The sequence below is a fragment of the Belonocnema kinseyi genome, chromosome 6 (assembly GCF_010883055.1).
Source record: "Belonocnema kinseyi isolate 2016_QV_RU_SX_M_011 chromosome 6, B_treatae_v1, whole genome shotgun sequence".
In the NCBI taxonomy this organism is placed as follows: Eukaryota; Metazoa; Arthropoda; class Insecta; order Hymenoptera; family Cynipidae; genus Belonocnema; species Belonocnema kinseyi.
The window spans coordinates 46,918,274-46,936,281 of record NC_046662.1 but is presented as its reverse complement, the minus strand read 5'-3'; the positions used below and the strand labels follow the sequence as shown (position 1 = coordinate 46,936,281).

At 31.6% G+C, this 18,008-nt stretch overlaps 1 protein-coding gene across 1 annotated transcript; it reads left to right on the top strand.

Annotated features, from left to right (window-relative positions):
• Nucleotides 1-6,429: 6,429 nt before the first annotated feature.
• LOC117174682 (allergen Tha p 1-like) lies at nt 6,430-10,655 on the top strand. The gene is made up of 2 exons (XM_033363980.1): nt 6,430-6,661; nt 10,402-10,655. The coding sequence occupies exons 1-2, from the start codon at nt 6,448-6,450 to the stop codon at nt 10,566-10,568; spliced, it is 381 nt and encodes a 126-aa protein (XP_033219871.1). The 5' UTR covers nt 6,430-6,447; the 3' UTR covers nt 10,569-10,655.
• The last annotated feature ends 7,353 nt before the right edge of the window (nt 10,656-18,008 follow it).

The window sequence follows — 18,008 nt, the reverse complement described above, 5'->3', positions numbered from 1 at the left end:
TCAGTTCGAATCATTCTTTTTGCCCCAAAAAGGGAAGTTTTAATAAAAAAATTAAATTTTTTACCAAAGATATGAATTTCCTATTCAAGTTATAAATATTCTGCTAAACAAATAAATTTGAAAGAAATTACATAAATTTTGAACCATATAGTTAAATTTCGAATGTTAAAAAACAAATCTTTGGCAAAACAATTAAATTTTCCTAGACAAATAGACGAATTTTCTTTAAAAAATAGTGGGATATTAACCCGATGATATGAAGTTTCAATAAAAAAGTCAGTTTTCAATTAAATAGTCAATTTTAACATAGGAAGTTTAGTTTTTGACTCAAGAAATAAAATGTCAACAAAATACATACATTTCTAACCAAATAGTTGAATTTTCAATTGAGAAGATTAAATTTCTACTAAAAAATACGAATGTTCGACAAACCGCCTAAATTTAGAAACAAATCGTTAAATTTGTAAATTGAATAAAGAGGGTACATTTTTATTAAAAAAATTAGGTTTTCATTGTAGAATATTACACGGGACCACAAAATGGTTTTGGAAGTCTTCTGGGATTCTAAGAAGTATACTTTATGTTTCTGGGGTCGCTGGACATACATCTATTCACAGAATTGATCCAGCAAGTCCGGATTTGCTTGTGAAATTCAAGAAATGGTTAAGTACCTGGAATGTCTGCATAAATTTTGTCTCCAAACCTACAAACCCTCAATTAACAAGCCACAAACCCACAAACTAATAAGCCCCAAACCAACTAACCTTAAACCTCAAACCAAAAAGCTCCAAACCCACAAACTCTAAATCCGCAAGCTTTAAACCCACAAACTCCAAATACTCGAGCTCCATATCCACAAAACTTCAAACCTCAAACCCACAAGCTCCTTATCCACAAACCTACAAACCCCAAACCAACAATCACGAACCCTAAACCCACAAACCCCAAACGAACAAGATTAATATCCACAAACGTACAAAACACAAACGAAGGAGTATAAAAATAATTATTCGATAAAAAATATAATGGTTAATATTTCAACAAAGAGATATTTCAGTTTCAAATAAAGATATAAAGAAATATAAATAAAGTAGATCTGCCCCTGTTGATCAATTTCCTTCTAAATAAAGATAGACAAACGTTTATTTTTTCGGCCTGCTGGCCTTAAAAATTTGACTTGCTGACCTTCCATTTTTTACAGAATTTTCTTACAACTACATTTTACAAAGTACCATCCATCCACACCTTATAACGAATCCGCTCGCTCCTATAGCCTAACCTTCCTCGCTGCGCCTCGTCTCGCACGAATTTCGCTCTTTTGTCGCTATGTCTCGCATTACCAGCCTCTGTCTCAGCGGCTAACACCTTATCCTTAACTACTATTAACAATATTCACATTTCTCTTACATTTATTTCCTCTCCTATTTACAATCTTTACTACTCCATTCCTCTTCCTCCTTCCTCCTTCCTTCTCTTCTTCTCTATTTTACCCAACACCCCCTTCACCCATGCTACTGCCCTTTTGTCACCCCTTTCATGCAACAATACCTCCATGCTTATCCCCCTCCTTTCCACCTCTTTACATTCCTCTAACCAATGCTCCAATTTTGCATCCCCCTTTCCGCACAATTCTCACATTCGCTTCTCTCTAGAAAGCCAGAACGTATTATACTTCTCCATGCACCCACACCTCATTTTCGCTATAATTTCCTGACTTCCTTGCTCTCCTTTCTCATATAAATATTGCGCTGTCTCCCTTGGCATAATCCACACATAGTTTGCATTATACTTTGACTCTCTTATTCTCTCCCCTCCTTCTGCCCTCTCTTTCTCCATGCCATTCTTTTGAACCAACTCATATACCTTCCTTACTTCTTCGTGCATTCTGCTAACTCCATCCATTTGCAATCCATTCGTTCTAAAATACCTTTCCCTTTCTACCTCCATCTTTGCACCACTATGTCTGTTCTCCTTCTCCTTCCAACACTCCCTAACCAATTTACTTCCTCCTTCTTCCAAAAATTTCTCCTTATATTTACACGCTCGACTCCCTGTTATAATCCCTAAACTCGTTCTTGCTGTCTCCTTCCTGACAATATAGTTTGGCATATTCCTTGCCAACCCAAGTATCCTCTTTACATACCTCTCCTGTACCCTATTTACCTCCTCACTTCCCTTCCAACCCCACACCTCCATTCCGTAAAATAAGACACTCATCACTAGCGAGTAAAATATTTCATTCTCCTTTCAAAATCATCTGCGAACAATCTCTTCCCCAGCCCCCATACCTGCTTCATCACCACATTTGCCCTTCTCACTCTCTCTTTTATATGACCATCCACTTCATTTCTTCGAAACAGGAAGCCCAGGAACATAAACTCTTTCACCTCCTGTACCACTTTTCCCTTCCACTTCCACTCCCCTCCTCCATCTCTCCCACGTCCTTTCCAGAAACACCATAACCTTCGACTTGTCCCCATTTAACTCTAACCTATTCTTGTCCCTAACTCCTCTTACCACTCCGGCCGCTAGCTTACTTTCAATATCCGCGATCAAAATTGCAAAAAGCATTGGGCTAAGCGGGCACCCTTGCTTCAACCCCCTATCAATCCAGAATCCCTCAGAGATTCCCTCCCCTCCTCTCACCCTATCTTTCGCCTCCTTATATACCTCCCTTATCCTCTCGATTAGGCCTCTCTTCACTCTCCTCTTCTCCATTGCCTCCCACAATCTCCCCCTATCCACTGATGGGAATGCGCTCTTTAGATCTACAAAAAACGCGTACACTTTAGCACCCTTTTTGGTTAATTCTCTATCCACCACGTGTTGCAAGACGTGAATATTGTAAATAATGCTCCTTCTATCTCTAAAGCTCGCCTACGTCTCCGGCAATATTCCTTTTCCCTCAACATCCTTTCCCAGACTATCTGCTAACACCATCGCGTATATTTTGTACGCAGTATTCATGAGCGTAATTCCTCTATAATTTTCCTGCCTCTCCCTATCCCCTTTCTTATACAGTGGTACAATTAACCCATCTCTCCACCCTTTTGGGAATCCCTCCCCCCTCCATACTTTTTTATTACTACTTCTAGCCTCTGCCTTATCTCTTGTGTGCCAAACAGCCACGCTTCATTCTCTCTACCCCGTCAATCCCTGCCGCCTCCGATTTTTTCAACTTCCCTATCTGCTTCTCTATCTCCTCATCGTTCAGCTCCTCTTCATCTAACTCTCTGTTTCTTCTCCTTCTAAATATATTGATGGTATTTTGGCTATAGTTCCAGATCTCCATTACACAGGCCTCCAAAAAAAAATTTCTGAGTCTTGGATGCCAGTATGATATTCCTTTCAATTTTTCCCCACTGAAACCGAATATGGAACCCGTTTTACCCCTACACGTCAGGATTTTGACATAACCTCAAAAACATCCAAATAAACCACTTAACCGCAAAAATTGTTTACCCTGTACCATTTTCACCCTGCTTCCCTTAATCTAGCAACCCTATAATCTTATCGCTTCATAATCCCCTTACAACGTAAGCCTTTTAATAATAAAACCTCATAACCTCAAAATCCTGTAACCTCATTCAGAAGAAAAATCATGTTAGGGAAAGCAGAACAATTTTGTGAGTTCCTCTTGTGCAACATAGTAATGGATAAGTATTAATATAAGGTTAATGCTATAATAACCAGTGATTACTAAAATAATAATAATCTACTGCAAACTTATATTAACCTCAAAATTTTTTTGAATTAAATGTCTCAAATGTCACATTAGTTATGTTAAATATAAATATTACGTACTTAAAATAGGTAAAATATTCAAAATGAGATCGTTGAATTAAATTCTGAAAATTTTCAAAAATTTGTAATTTTTTGTAAGAGATCCGTAAGTTTAAAACAATGTTTTTAGTAGATTTGAATAAGATTGACAAATTAGCTTAATGCAGTTTTTCAGCTGGACACAAATTATCGAGCCAAACAACGCATGATATGAAAAAAATTCAAGAGAAAAGAAACGTTGATTTTTGAAAGCCGTACAAGATTATCATAACAAATTTTTTGATTAAGTCGAAAATTCAAAATTTTATCTTACCCAAAATAATGAAAAATTTGTAAATTCCATTTATTTGTCAAACTAGTTAAGATACGAAAAAAATAAAAAGCTAAAATTGCGCGCCCTGCAAATATCTAAATAGTTGTTAGTCATCACTTTTCGATAGAAAGTGTACGAATAACGACAGAAGCTACGACAAAAAATAATACAAAAATTTTTTATCAAAAAAAGACGTACAAATTTTTAATAATTTTTTTTTTATAGGATGCGCAGCTTTTTCATATTCTCTTCTTAAGAAAAGTTATTGGTTTTATGTAGAATTTCACTTTGTCGGTTTTTATCTAATCTCCACGTTTTGAGACCCCCTGAGTCAGAAAAAACTATTTTTGCGAAGGTGTTTGTGTGTCTGTAGTCTGTATTCTGTAGGCACGATAACTTTCGAAAGATTGATCAGATTGGATTCTACTTTAGGAAACTGTTTTAAGGTCTAAAAAGAAAGAACGAGTTTTTTGGATAGAAATTCAAAATGTGAGCGCATTAAAAAAATATTTGAGACATTTTTTCAGATTTAAACATTTTATGTACGGCTATTCATAGTACTCAGAAAAAGAACAATTTATACTTATGACTTTTTTCAATAAAAAAAAAGTTATCAGAGTTATGGCATTTTCAAAAACCAAAAAACCAAACTTAAGTGAACATTTTAAGCTCAACAACGCAAGATATAAAAAAAGTCAAGAAAATAAAAACATTGACATTTGAAAGCCCTACAAGGTTATTATAACAACTTTTTAAATTTGGTCGAAAAGCTGAAAATTCAAATTTTGTTCGTATAAAAAATAATGGAAAATAAAAAATTTCATTTCACAGTCAAACTATGCAAGATGCGAGAAAAAACAAATTGACAAAAGTTGCTCTTCCATAAAATACCAAAAATTCATTCAAATTTGTCATGAATAATTTTTAATAAAATCAACTGTGGAGCGTGAGATGCGTGGTGAGAATGTGTTTGTTAAAGCCGAAAGAGCTTTAACGGAAGAGAATTCACAATCACCAAATATAAGTTGCCGATGCTTTAACTTTTCGTTTAAAAGGCTTACGCACAAATGTGGTGTAAATACAAAGACTGAGCGCGTAGCATGAGGTAAATGTCGCGCGCCATAGGCGCGCTCAAACTTGCGAGCGAAGAGGGCAGATTTCTTACTCGTAAATAAATCAAAATCAGAAACTTCATTTTTTGACAAACAACACAAGCTACGAAAAAAATAATTATACAAAGGTACTCTTCCAAAAATATCGAAAACATATTAAAATTTTTCATAAATAATTTTTGATAAGACACGTTAATTTTGCTTCAATTGTAAAAAATAACATTCAAAATGAAAAAATTAATTTTTTTTAATGACACAAGGTACGAACTAAAATCAGCAGACACAAGTTGTTTAACCAAAAGCATCTGTAAATTTGTTAATAATCATTTTTAGATAGAAATAGAAGATTTTCTTTCAATCGTAAAAAATAATATTAAAAATAAAAAATTAAATTTTTGGAAAAAGGACACAATAGCCGAAAAACATTAAAAGTCAAAAGTTTTTAAACTAAAAAATACCTACAAGTTTGTTATAAACTCTGGTTATAAAAAGATATAAAAATATATACTTTTTAAAAAAGCGACACAAGATACAATAACATTTTATTTAACAAAATTTGCCGCCTAAATTATATCTACATTGAATCTAAACAAGTTAAATTTATGAAAAAATAACACAAGTTGTAATAAAATGTTTAATAAGCATTTTTATTTGATTAAAAAGCGCATTTTTTAAATGAAAAAATAAGATAATGAAAATACTTTTGTTCCAATACTAATGCATATGTGATGCTTGAAACCTCTAAAATTTTCTTTTCAATTCTGACAAAATTGGGAGTGTATTATCTCACCCCCAAACCTAGATGTTAGTTTTTAAATTATCCTAAAAATATCGACATAGTCACGTAAAATATAACCCTTTGGGTAGTTGAAACCGGAAAAAGAAGTTTTTTGTATAATTATTTCTTGCATATCATTAACAATGTAGGACTATAAACTTTTTTTGACACATTCTTTTCGGCTCTATGTACATAATCGAACAAATGTGGATATCGTTCCTCTATGCAAATTATAAATTTTATTGCTTTATTGCTATTTTATTGCTTACAATATTTCATAGTAGTTTCCTGCAGCTGATCAATAGTTTTTTTTTAAAATTTTTTAGTAACTGACGTGGCAAATAATTTTTGAAAAACTGGTTAGGTAATTTGCTTTCCATGCAATAAGGAACTATATAAAGTTAAAGAAAAATACGAGTTTAGACAGTTTCACTATCTTCGAGACAAATATCGTTTTCACAATGTTGAAGATTACTTCTCTTTCGGTTGTACTAATTGCGATTCTTTTTTCGTGTGTGGCGACTGAAGAAAAAGAAAAAAAAGAAATTTATGCTGACAAATACGATTATGTCGATTACCTTGCAATCATGGAAAATCCAAGACTAAGGAATCAATATTATAATTGTTTCATGGAACTTGGGCCATGTTTAACTGCAGATCAGAAATTCTTTAAAGGTTTGTTCTTTATTTATTAAAAATATAAATGATATTACCCTTGCAAAAAAATATTATAGAACTTTTTTTGTGGTTATAGGAAAATTTTTAATATGAAAAATGATTATAAGATAAAAGGTACTGGAAAAAGTAATACAAAAATATAAATCCAATTGTTAAATGTGCATAGTGCCATTTTCGATTAATTCTCGAACCATCTCGAATTTACTCGAAACAATGAAGATTTGGAAAATAAAATAGCTTTTTAAGAATTTAAATAGGTTTCAACATAATTTTTGAAAATAAGTAGTTAGAGAAAATTAAAAAAGATTTCAAAAGATTTTTAATTCATTTCAAAAATTTCGAAAAAGAATGGGAAAGATTTTCTAGTCTAATGCTTCAATTAGCAAGATTACAAAGATTTATAAGAAATTCAACTAAGTTTAAGACTTTCGAATTTTTAAAAAGATTCAAAATTAATTTAAAATTTGAAAATATTTTAAAATGTACATGTTTTAATATTTTGAAATAAAAATTTAAAGTTTCCTCATGATTTTGAAATGATTCACGATGATAAAAAAGTTATTTTAGAATTCATAGGAAAATTTAAACTGATTTTTGTTTTGAAAAATTAATCTCAGAGAATATTAAACACCATTTTTAAGATTAGCATAACCGATTCTGGAATATGTAAAGGACATTTTTCTAATTTTTTCGAATTTTAGGAAATTTGGTGGAAAAATTCAAATAATTTTAAAATTGTTTTAAATAATACAAAGAAATAATTTAAAAGTTGAAAATATTTCAATATTTTGTTAACGAAATGTAAATTTTATATTATTTCCAAAAAATGTTTGAAGTTTTTCAAGAGGTTTAAAAGGCTTCAAAACAATATAAAAAATTTCTTAATAATTCTGAAAAAATTTGAACTAATTTATTATTTTTAAAAGAAATTTTAGAAGAAGGTTGACAAAGATTTCTAAAGATATGAAATTATTTTCTAAAATTTCGAAAAAGAATGAAAACGATTTTTTAACAAAATGTTTCAATTAGCAAGATTACAACACTGTTTGAATAATTTGAAGAAAAAAAAACGCAAAAGGTTTCACGATAATAAAAAAAGTTCTCGTAATTTATGGAATTTAAAATGATTTGGTGTTATGAAAAATCAATTTAAACATAATTAAAAAATTTTTTTAACATTTAAAAAGATATCCAAAATCTGTTAAAAAAGAATCTGCGAGCTTTGAAGTCAAGTATTATAATTCTTCAGAATTGCACGAAAAATTGTGGAAGAATCAAAAGAATTTTGAAAGGTATTTAGAAGGTTCAAATGATTTGCACATGGTTAAAAAAACAATTTCAGGTTTACAGAAATTTCAAAAAATCCTAAACAAAATGTAATCTTGTCAGATTTTGAGAAATATTCAAAGCTTTTTAAGAAGTTTTTAGGGTCCAAGAAAATAAAAAGCCATCTTAAGATTCCTGGGAAGAAGAAAATTTGAAAAAGTTTTAAAACATTAAAAAAAATATATTTTTTCCAAAATTTTAGGAATTCTTCGAGTTGGTTTAAGTTATATTTATTCTCCTATCTTCTATAAGTACTAAATATTTTTCAAACTGAGTGGAATTTTGCTTAGAATTTTTCAAATCCTGAAAAATAAAAAATAATTCTTTTCAACATATCTGAAAGATTAAAAAAAAGTGAATTCATGAAGAACTTTAGAAAAATGATATATTGATTGAAATTTTAATAACAAATAAACCTAAAAAATTAATGTTTCTTGGAAATTTTTATTTAGTATTTTAAATCATTCATCGCCAAAAAATAATAATTTAGTTGAATTTTTTAATTTTTATGACTGAAAAATCTTTTTTATATCAATTTTAAACAATTGGTTGCAAAAGTTTGTCTTCTTGGTTTAAAAATTAATCTGCTTTTGTTGATGATAACAATATTTTGTTGAAATATTTTGTTTCCCGGTTAAAATTGCAACTGATTGAAAATTATTTTTTTCTGGTCTATGATGCAACATCATTGTCAAAAATAATTTTTCACTAAAAATTTAATTTTTCAGTAAGAAGTTCATTTGTTTTATTTCACAGGGTCACTATTTGGCTAAAAATTAGTATTTTTTAGTAGAAAATTCATATTTTCGTCCTAAAAAACTTCACTTTTTTTGGTTTGAATGCAACTGGTAAAAATTAATTTGATTGTTGTCGTGTAATCAGCTATTTAGTTGAAAATTTGTATTTTTTTTATGAATTCAACAATTTTTTATTTAAATTACAAATATTTTAGTTCAAATATAATTTGTGTTACATATTACACAATCTGATAATAAAAAACCTGATTTTTTTTAGAAAATAAATAAGCTGAGAAAATTTACAACGATTTTAAAACATCGTAAATTATTTCATAAAATTTTCAAAAAGGATGTGGATGCTTTAACGTCCAACATTTTCAATTAGCGTGTTTACAAAGTAATCACAAAATAAGAGGAATTTAAAAGTTTTGACGCTTTTTAAAGATGTTGAAAGGTTTTACACTAATAACAAATGTCCCGGAATTTCTATGAAAATTAAAATTTTTTTAAAATTAATTTTGAAAAAGTTCCTATAATTTCAAAAGATTTTTAGAAGATTTAAAAGTTTCCAAGAAATTAAAAACTTCTTTTTGTAAGATTCTTAGGAGACGTATATTGGCTTAAGGGAAACTTTTTTAATCTTGAAAGATTAAAAAAAAATTAAGAATTCTTTGAGTCACTTTAAAAGATACTTCTCTTCTTAATTTCCGGACGTCGTAATATCTTTCAAACTGACTCAAATTTTTCCTTAAATTTTAAAAAATCCTGATATATCTGAAAGCTTTGAAAATACATTTACCATCTCAAGAATATAAAAAATGATATTTCTGTGTCCCTTAAAAAAATAAACCAAACAAACTTTTATAAGAAACATTTATTCTAAATTTGTATTTTATAATCAACATTGTTTATCCCCTAAAATTATAATTTAGGTCAATTTTTTGCATCAGTTCTTATAATGACCAAATATAATGATTGTTTTAGAATTGCAAATGAATTATAAGAAATTCATTATAGGAAAATAATTCTAGTTTTTCGAAATATATGAAAGTTTTAAAAATCTTTTTTATTATCTCAAAAATATAAAAAATGATATTTCTGTAACCTTAAAAAAAAAACAAAAAAAAACCTTAAAAAGAAACATTTATTAGAAATTTGTATTTTATATTTAACATTGTTTATCCCCTCAAATTATAATTTGTGTGAAAATTTGGGTCGATTTTTTGCATCAGTTCTTACAGTGACTAAATATAATGATTGTTTTTGAATTGCAAATGATTTATTAGAAACTTATTATAGGAAAATCATTATAGGCCTATACTCAACTTTCTATAATATTTTTCGTAAGGGAATGCAGAAAAAAGTGTAAAATAATAAGAAATAAATAATGATAAATAATAATAAAGAAATATTCCAGTCAAATTGTATATTGGAAAAATTAAAATTTTGTGATATGGTGGAAAGGACGTTGGTGTAGAAGAGGGGCACGTTGGTGCCCCCAAAAAAGTCAATTTAATTAATTTTATTTACTTAATTAAGTTTTTTGTGTTAATAAGAATGCACCAACATAGCCTGGGTGCCAACTTATCCCCCTGTCCCCTAATGTAAAAAAGAAAATTTGAGAGTTTATTATTATTGGAAATGGAATAATAAATCTTTTTTTACTTTTATTAGATTTTATACCAGACGTTTTCCAGACCAAGTGCAGCAAATGCACCGACAAACAGAAGATAGCATTAGAACAAATAGCAGATTTTTACTCAACAAAATTTCCGGACAAATGGGAAGCCGCCATTCGAAAATTCGTTATAGAACCAGCTCGTTCAAAGAAAAAAGAATAACCAGTTGTTTTTAATCAAATAAAAATATCGAATCTAGAAGGTTAATGGAAAATTGTAAAAAAATTAATTGTAGAACCATCTGTCCTAAATCAAATTAAAGGAAAAAATATACAATTATTGAAATTATTATATTAGAGTTTAATTGCTGTTAGATAGTTATTTGTATTTCTCAATTTTATTTTATGTACAGTGCATTGACAATTTCTTCGTTGAATGTGAATATGGTTCTCAACAGCAAATATTTATTTGATATATGTGATATGCCAAACGGCTGCGTTTAGGTTCACCGAAAAAACTTCCTCCATAAAGGAGGAGAGTCAATAAGGCTGGTTTTGCGCCAATGCCAGAACTGACTTAAAGTAAGTTACTTTGGTCCTCTATGTGTGTATCATAGCCTCCTGAAACGATTTCGTCCTGGAGTAATTTGATTTGTTTTAACGACAGTATGAAGTTTTTAAATTTATATGGGATTTCATGCTTTGGCTTAAATCACGTTAGCTTTTAGATAGTCAACGTCGTTGTTGCATCACCATACTTTCTCAAAAAATTTGCCGATATATAATGAACAAAATATGTCATAGCCATTCTTCTCATTGAATGCACTCATATTGACATATTTTTAATCTATTTTTTTCTTTTTACTGCCAGCATACTTCAGTCATAACATGAGAACGAAATAGAAGAATAGGAGGCTAAACGTTCATTAATCTCACTGAGTGAAGGATCAGAAAACTTTTCAGGGCAATACGCTATATGAAGCCGATTCCTCATCTCCATCCGTCTAGTTTGGAGAAGCGTCCATCACGTAGTCTTCAAACTGTTGAAAAGGCATGTAAATGCTTACCGCTGATGTCTTGCATACCCAAGGTACCACAGTGCACTTGCAATGTGAGCACAGCTTTTCACAGCTCTTGCACCACTTTTTCATCGACAAATGGCTAACATTTTGAAAATGTATCCTAGGATTGGACTTGTACTCTGATTATAGATCCCTTTTGGCAGTGCACAATGAGTGAGTACATGCCGTCCTTCGATAAGAGTTAGTCAGTGTGAGAATTAGCCTGCTGGAGCTGATGTTTGATGTGCTGATGCTTGACCTAATGTTAAGGACATTAGTATGTCCAGAGTGAGTTTCCTCCTTTTTAAACCGCTCTTGGAGAAGATTTGGCTGCGATACCAATTGCAGCATAAGATTATCAATTATTTGGTTATCTGGATTGTCATTAGCTCGTGAAGGTCGAAAGGCAACACATAGAACGCAAACTATCTGAACGTAGTCACCAATTTATGGTATTGGACTGTTTAGAAATACATCATTGAGAGCTTTCCATGTTTTTATTAGCCCATCTACTGTTTTCACAAACCACCGCATTTTGATGACGAACCTCGACTTATTTGCTTACATTGCACTATGCTGCTTACCTTCTTTTAAAAAGTGTGGCATCTTAGGAAAAGGCCCATCTCTTCCAACAGCAACAAGCTATCTCTGAAACTGCGATCAATAACAATAATGTCATTTTCTTCTAAGCATCAACGCAGTTTGGCAGTATCGGATTAGAGAAAACTAGAGAGAATACTGACGGCATTATTATTTCCATTTAAAAATATGGTCCTAAAACATCGATATGTTGGCCATCTGTCGATGCAAATCTGGTGTAAGTCTTGCGAGAAGCTGTTCTCACGTTGCAAGTGCACTATGGTGCCTTGGGTATGCAAGACATCAAACGGTAACTTGAAAACACGGTGTCGGGGCTTACTTTAATTGTAAAATATAAATCATTAGGGAAAAACTAATACCAGTTCATCAAAAAAGCTTCGGTATAGCGGTGCCAATCGGATTTGTAGTACTCCCTGTATTTATATTTGTATTTATTTATGAAAAGTTCCTAGAGCGAAATAGTCCTATAAGAAACAGGTGATACAATTTTAAAGTTAAAATATGAAGGCGATCTATTTGACGATTTAAATCAAAAATAGGTATTTAACAAAAGTGAAGAAATAAAATATAATGTATATAATTTGATCTGCGCTATTGACAAAAAATAATATAAATATACATACGCAAATATACATACTTATAAGTAAATACATTCATGAATACAATCATATATATTTTAATTTCCAGATTTAAGTTTCAGCAATGTGTAATTTCGAGGATAGGATTTGATGCGTTTAATAAGTAACCAGAATGCAGTTTTCTTAAGTGATATTGAGAAGGTGAATTTCTACTTATTATATGTATTTTGTTCCATAGAGGAAAAACACGAATAATGAAAGAAATTGCGTAATATGTTCATTTTTGGGGATGTTATAGATAAACCGAATGTAAACATTACACGCGCGGTCAAGCTTAAAATTTAGCTGATCAGTAATATCGTCTTACACTACATAGCCGTAGTCAAAAAAAGGAAGTATAGAGCTTTTAATTTGGAGGATACGCGTTGAAGTAGGAAGTGATTCCTCATTCCTGTGAAGTTGTTGCATGACTCCTCGAAATTTCCGCTACTTGTTAATTCCAAGTAAAAGTGCGATTAAGAATATATCCCAAATCCTTCACAGACTCTACAAAGGGGATAAGACGTCCATCTATCAAGAGAGGAGGTAGGATTACAATTAATTCAAGTGATAGAGAGGAAGAGGTCCCATAACTATAGCCATTCTTTTAGCAGGGTTAAACGTAAGGCTACTTGCCGAGGCCCACTGTACCATCAGATCAATATCTGTCTATACCATTTGAAATGAACTCTTAAGATTGGTAATAGGCCCGGAAAGGAGAAGCCTAAGTCGTCAGCATATTTGTGATTGTTGCAATATCGAAGCTCTCTTTCAAGTTCAGAGTTATAAATATTAAACAAAGTGGGTGCAAGCGTGGATTCCTGAGGAAGACCACTCCTAACTGCTTCTATCAATTACAGATTTAAGGTCAGAAGTTAGTTCAAGTGAGATTGTAAGTGCACTATATCTGGCCCGGAACCCAGATTGCATTGGGTCCATTAAATTATTTGTTTCCAGTTGTGAAGTATGTTGCTGATAGACAATGCGTTTGAAAGGTTTAGACAAGGCACATAGGATGAATATAGAACGGAAATCACTAGAATGGGTAGGGTTAAAAATTTTAGGAACAGGGCGAATCGTCGCCTAATTTCAGGCATCTGGAAATATTCCTACATGCAGGGATGCATTGCAGATGTGCCAAACAATTGGGCCGATGACTGGTGAAGCAAGGCGAATAATTTTAATTGAAATACCATGAGAACCTTCAGCATGCGATTTTAAATTTAATTTGAAAATTATAAAGTTTATAGCTTTATTGCTAAGTAATTGCATACACTAGTGCATAGTAGTTTCCCATCAATCATTGGTAAAGTTAAAAAAATATTATTAATCAGAGGCCTCACAAGTAATTTTGAAAAAGCTGATGTGTATTAAGCTTTTGATGAGGATAGAGTCTATATAAAGTTGAAGAAAAATACGAGCTTAGTTTCACGATCTGCGAGATAACTATAATTTTCACAATGTTTAAGACTGCTTCTCTTTTTTTTGTGCTAATTGCGCTCATTTTTTCTGGCGTGTCAACTAAAGAAGAATAAAAAGAAGAACTGTCTTCTAGCAAATACGATTATATCGACTAACATGAAGTAATGGAGAATCCACGACTAAGAGATCAATATTATGATTGGTTAATGGTACTTGAGCCGTGCTGAGCTGCAGTTCAAAATTCTTTAACCCTTTGATGCACATATTTATCTCTCGAGTAAATTCACTTGAAAATTCTTACTTCGGAGTTTTTGGGGTCGATGATCACGAATTTAAAGTCAGAATTTCAAAATTTGTAATTCAAGATGATGAATTCAAGATGGTTGTTCAAGATGGCTCTTAACGATTATAAAAAGTAATTATTACGTATGTTCACATTTGCAAAATAAAGTATGAGGGAAAACATGAAAATTCCTAAATACTGTTTCAACTAATTACCTTTAATTGTATAATTTTAATATCAGATTCGTAAGAAAAAATGAAGGAATTCCATAAATGCACACATTATTAAAATTAAAGTAAATCTTCAAAATGTCCTCTACAATTCTGAAGATTTAGCAAACCACAAAAGCCCCCGAGTAGAGATTTTCGAGCTCGAATATCTCTTTTTCAATATTGGAACCACCAACTTGAAATCGCTATCTTGAATTGAAATGTTCGAAATTCTGGCTTCAGATTCGTATTCGGCGACCCCAAAACGCCCTTTAGTATAGATTTTCAAGTTCATATATCTTTCTTTCGGGGACTGAACAAGAAGCCCTAAACATTTGCATATGTCCAACTGGACATCTAAGATAAATGAAACTGCTAATCTCGTGTAGTTAATACTGCTATGAGACAACGCTTTTTCGGCCTCACCTGTAAAAAAAGTTTAAAAATTCAGATATTAATAGATTGAGGAAACGAATAGACTCCTTCTTGCAGAAATTTAACCATTTTTTAAGGTTCCATCGTAAGCTTTATAAGAAGAAGCACTTCAAAAGTCATCAATGACAATAATAGAAGATTCTGGAATTCCTCTTTCAAATTAAAAGCTTTAATTCTGAGTAGGCCAATCAGGCATAAAAGGAAAATATTTCGGAATCGAGAGTGAATGAGTCAAATGCCTTCGACCCAGGAATTGTTTTTTCTAGAATGGTCCGATTCTAAGATGTTCCAATGGTCGAAAATTGTGTGATAATATCATTAAAAGCGAAAACGTCTAATTCAAGACTGAGCTCCCTTTTCCATCTTCCTCGATTCAAAATCCACCCTAAAATTATCTTTCAACTTATATATGAAACAAAAATCCAGATCTTACGATAGATTACGTGATTCTTAAGAGGATGTTCCCATCATGGAAGTCCCTTAGTCTAAAATTAAAGGTGAAAAAATACTGCCTAACCTGACACTGAAGCGTTTGTGAAAATCTCTTAGCTTCAGACCAGACCTTCAATGGAGTTAGTGCTAGATAATATGTGAGCCTGCCACAACTATATATCAATCTTGTCAGGTTTTACAGTTATTATTTTATCATAATTTTACCCATTATATTTCAAAGCTGGGAATCTATGTCTTGCAAAATATTTAGTGTGAAACCAATTATATTTAATAGCTGGACAACAAGCTACAATGGGGTCTAACAAATTGTTTAAAAAATCGAATAGGGCATTCGCGTGTGATGCTAAACAACTCAATTTGTGTTTTGATATTAACTCGTTGCTCCTGTGAAAGACTAAGTTTCATCGATTAAGAATCTTCGCGTTAATATAATATTATCAAAGGATTTTTGTAGGAAAACTCCCAATAGAAGGAAATCATCTAGGTGAACAACCGAACAATAACCTACAATTTTCAAATGAGAAAGCACCGATTTCATGATTTTGGTACAAACATTAGTAGCTGTAAATAAACCAAAAGATAAACTTGTGAAGCTATAACAAGTCCCATCAAATTCATACCACAAAAATTTGCTATGTAATTAGGAATTGATACCAAGTAATACGCTTCTTGTAAATCTAGTATTGCCAAGCAGTTACAATCTATAAGGTTAATTGCAGTTAAATAATCTTCGAGTCTAAAATGTTCTGGTTCGAGTAACTTCTTTAGATTTAGAGTTTAAACTTCAATGGTCCCTTTAGATGTGAGTTGATAAATTAATATATTAATATTATTTTTCTCGACATTCGACCATTTCGACTTACGTAAGGGTATAAACTGGTAAGACATTGAAGAAAAAAGGTATCCTATAACCCTTGATCCAAGATAAAAACCTAGAGTCGGAGGTTAGAGTCTGGCAGTTATAAAAAAATGAACGTAATCGCCCAACAATTTTTCATATAGTGTCATCGGTGGGTTAAAATGAGGTTTGTTATAACTTGAGATTCATTACTTTGAAGATCAGCGAGCAAACGGCAAGAGTCGCTCAGAGCTACTATTAGAGGAATTTATTGATATCAATTTATTAGTTATTAAAACCCACTGAACTAGGGTTGAAATTATTTTCAGTTTACTGCAGGTAAGCAGACTGTCAAAAGACCTTGTTTCAAAATAATGCGATTATTTCTTAACAAAGCTGACTTCTGTGACTGAAGAGTAGTTTCAACCTGAAAATTGAGTTTAGGTGGATCGATTAATAGACAATAACTTGGTGGTGGATATTTTTAACGAACTTTGTTCTCTCGTCCTTAGATAGATTTAAAGTTAAGTTTACCCAACCAACAGATTGAAAATTCTTCGTTTATTCGTTGGGGCTAAAACCCCGTTCTTTCACATAAAGTTTCCCAACCTCGTTTAGGATTTCGTTATTAAGAATTTTCTTGGATGTATCATCCTTCTGAAAATTCGAGTGAACTTCTGAAGCTATTTTAGGAATCATTTTCTCAAAAATGATGTAGAACATTACCTAGTTTGAGCGTCTGTTTAGGATAAGAACGAAATATTGTAAAATAAAGATTTCATGATAAAAATTAGATTTCATGTCATTGCCTCTGGAAACATAGCAGCATTCGCTGCTCTACGCGCGTCAGTGGGCAAAAAAATTAAGGATGTCCTAGAGACGTCTATGGGACATCTTGAAGACGGTCTTTAATAACATGTCTTTTGGCTATCCTAGGGATGTTCTTAAGACGTTTTTAACGCAAGTGAGAGCCTGAATAGTTATAAAAAGTAAATAGTTTCTAACCAAATCAAGTGAGGACCAGATTTCGTTAATTAGGTAAGGATCTAAAAAATAGATAGGTAGGCGATGGTGCTCAAAGCTTGATATGCAGGGTGTCCAAAAAATCCCGGGACAAATAAATCCTCAGATACAATTTTTTTAAAAAGGGTGTGGTTATTCTTGAAGTAATATTCAACGAGGAATCGAATGGTGACCTTAGTATAAACCTTGACCATGACCTTCATTTATATTTTAAGGTCAACTTAATTTTTTAAAACGGAATGGTCCATTTCTGACATTAGCAATCGAAAGAGCGGAAAATTTTACGTTAAAAAGTGTAGTCAGGTCATAAGTAAAGTGTGACCTTGATGGACGTATCAAGGTCATTCAAACTTCAAATATGGCCTGAACATTTTTTCGCCAGCTAGCTTGTGAAAATCATCCTCTTATTCTACTTACTTAAAAAATGTACATTAAATAGTGACCATCGACTGACCTTGACGATGATCATAAAGGTCATATCTAGTTCACTATTTGTTTTTTAATTGAAACGACTCTGTTTGACATCGGAAATCGAAAGAAGGGGAAATCTGACATTAGAAATTGTAGTCAAGTCATTGGTAAGGTTTGAGGATTAACTTCTACGAGATTATTTGAAAAGATTTCAAAAAATTTTAAATGATTTCTAAAAATGTTATAGAAAAATATTAAAGATTTGAAGACATTTATTTTTCAAAATTAAAAAAATTTTAGGAAATGCTTAA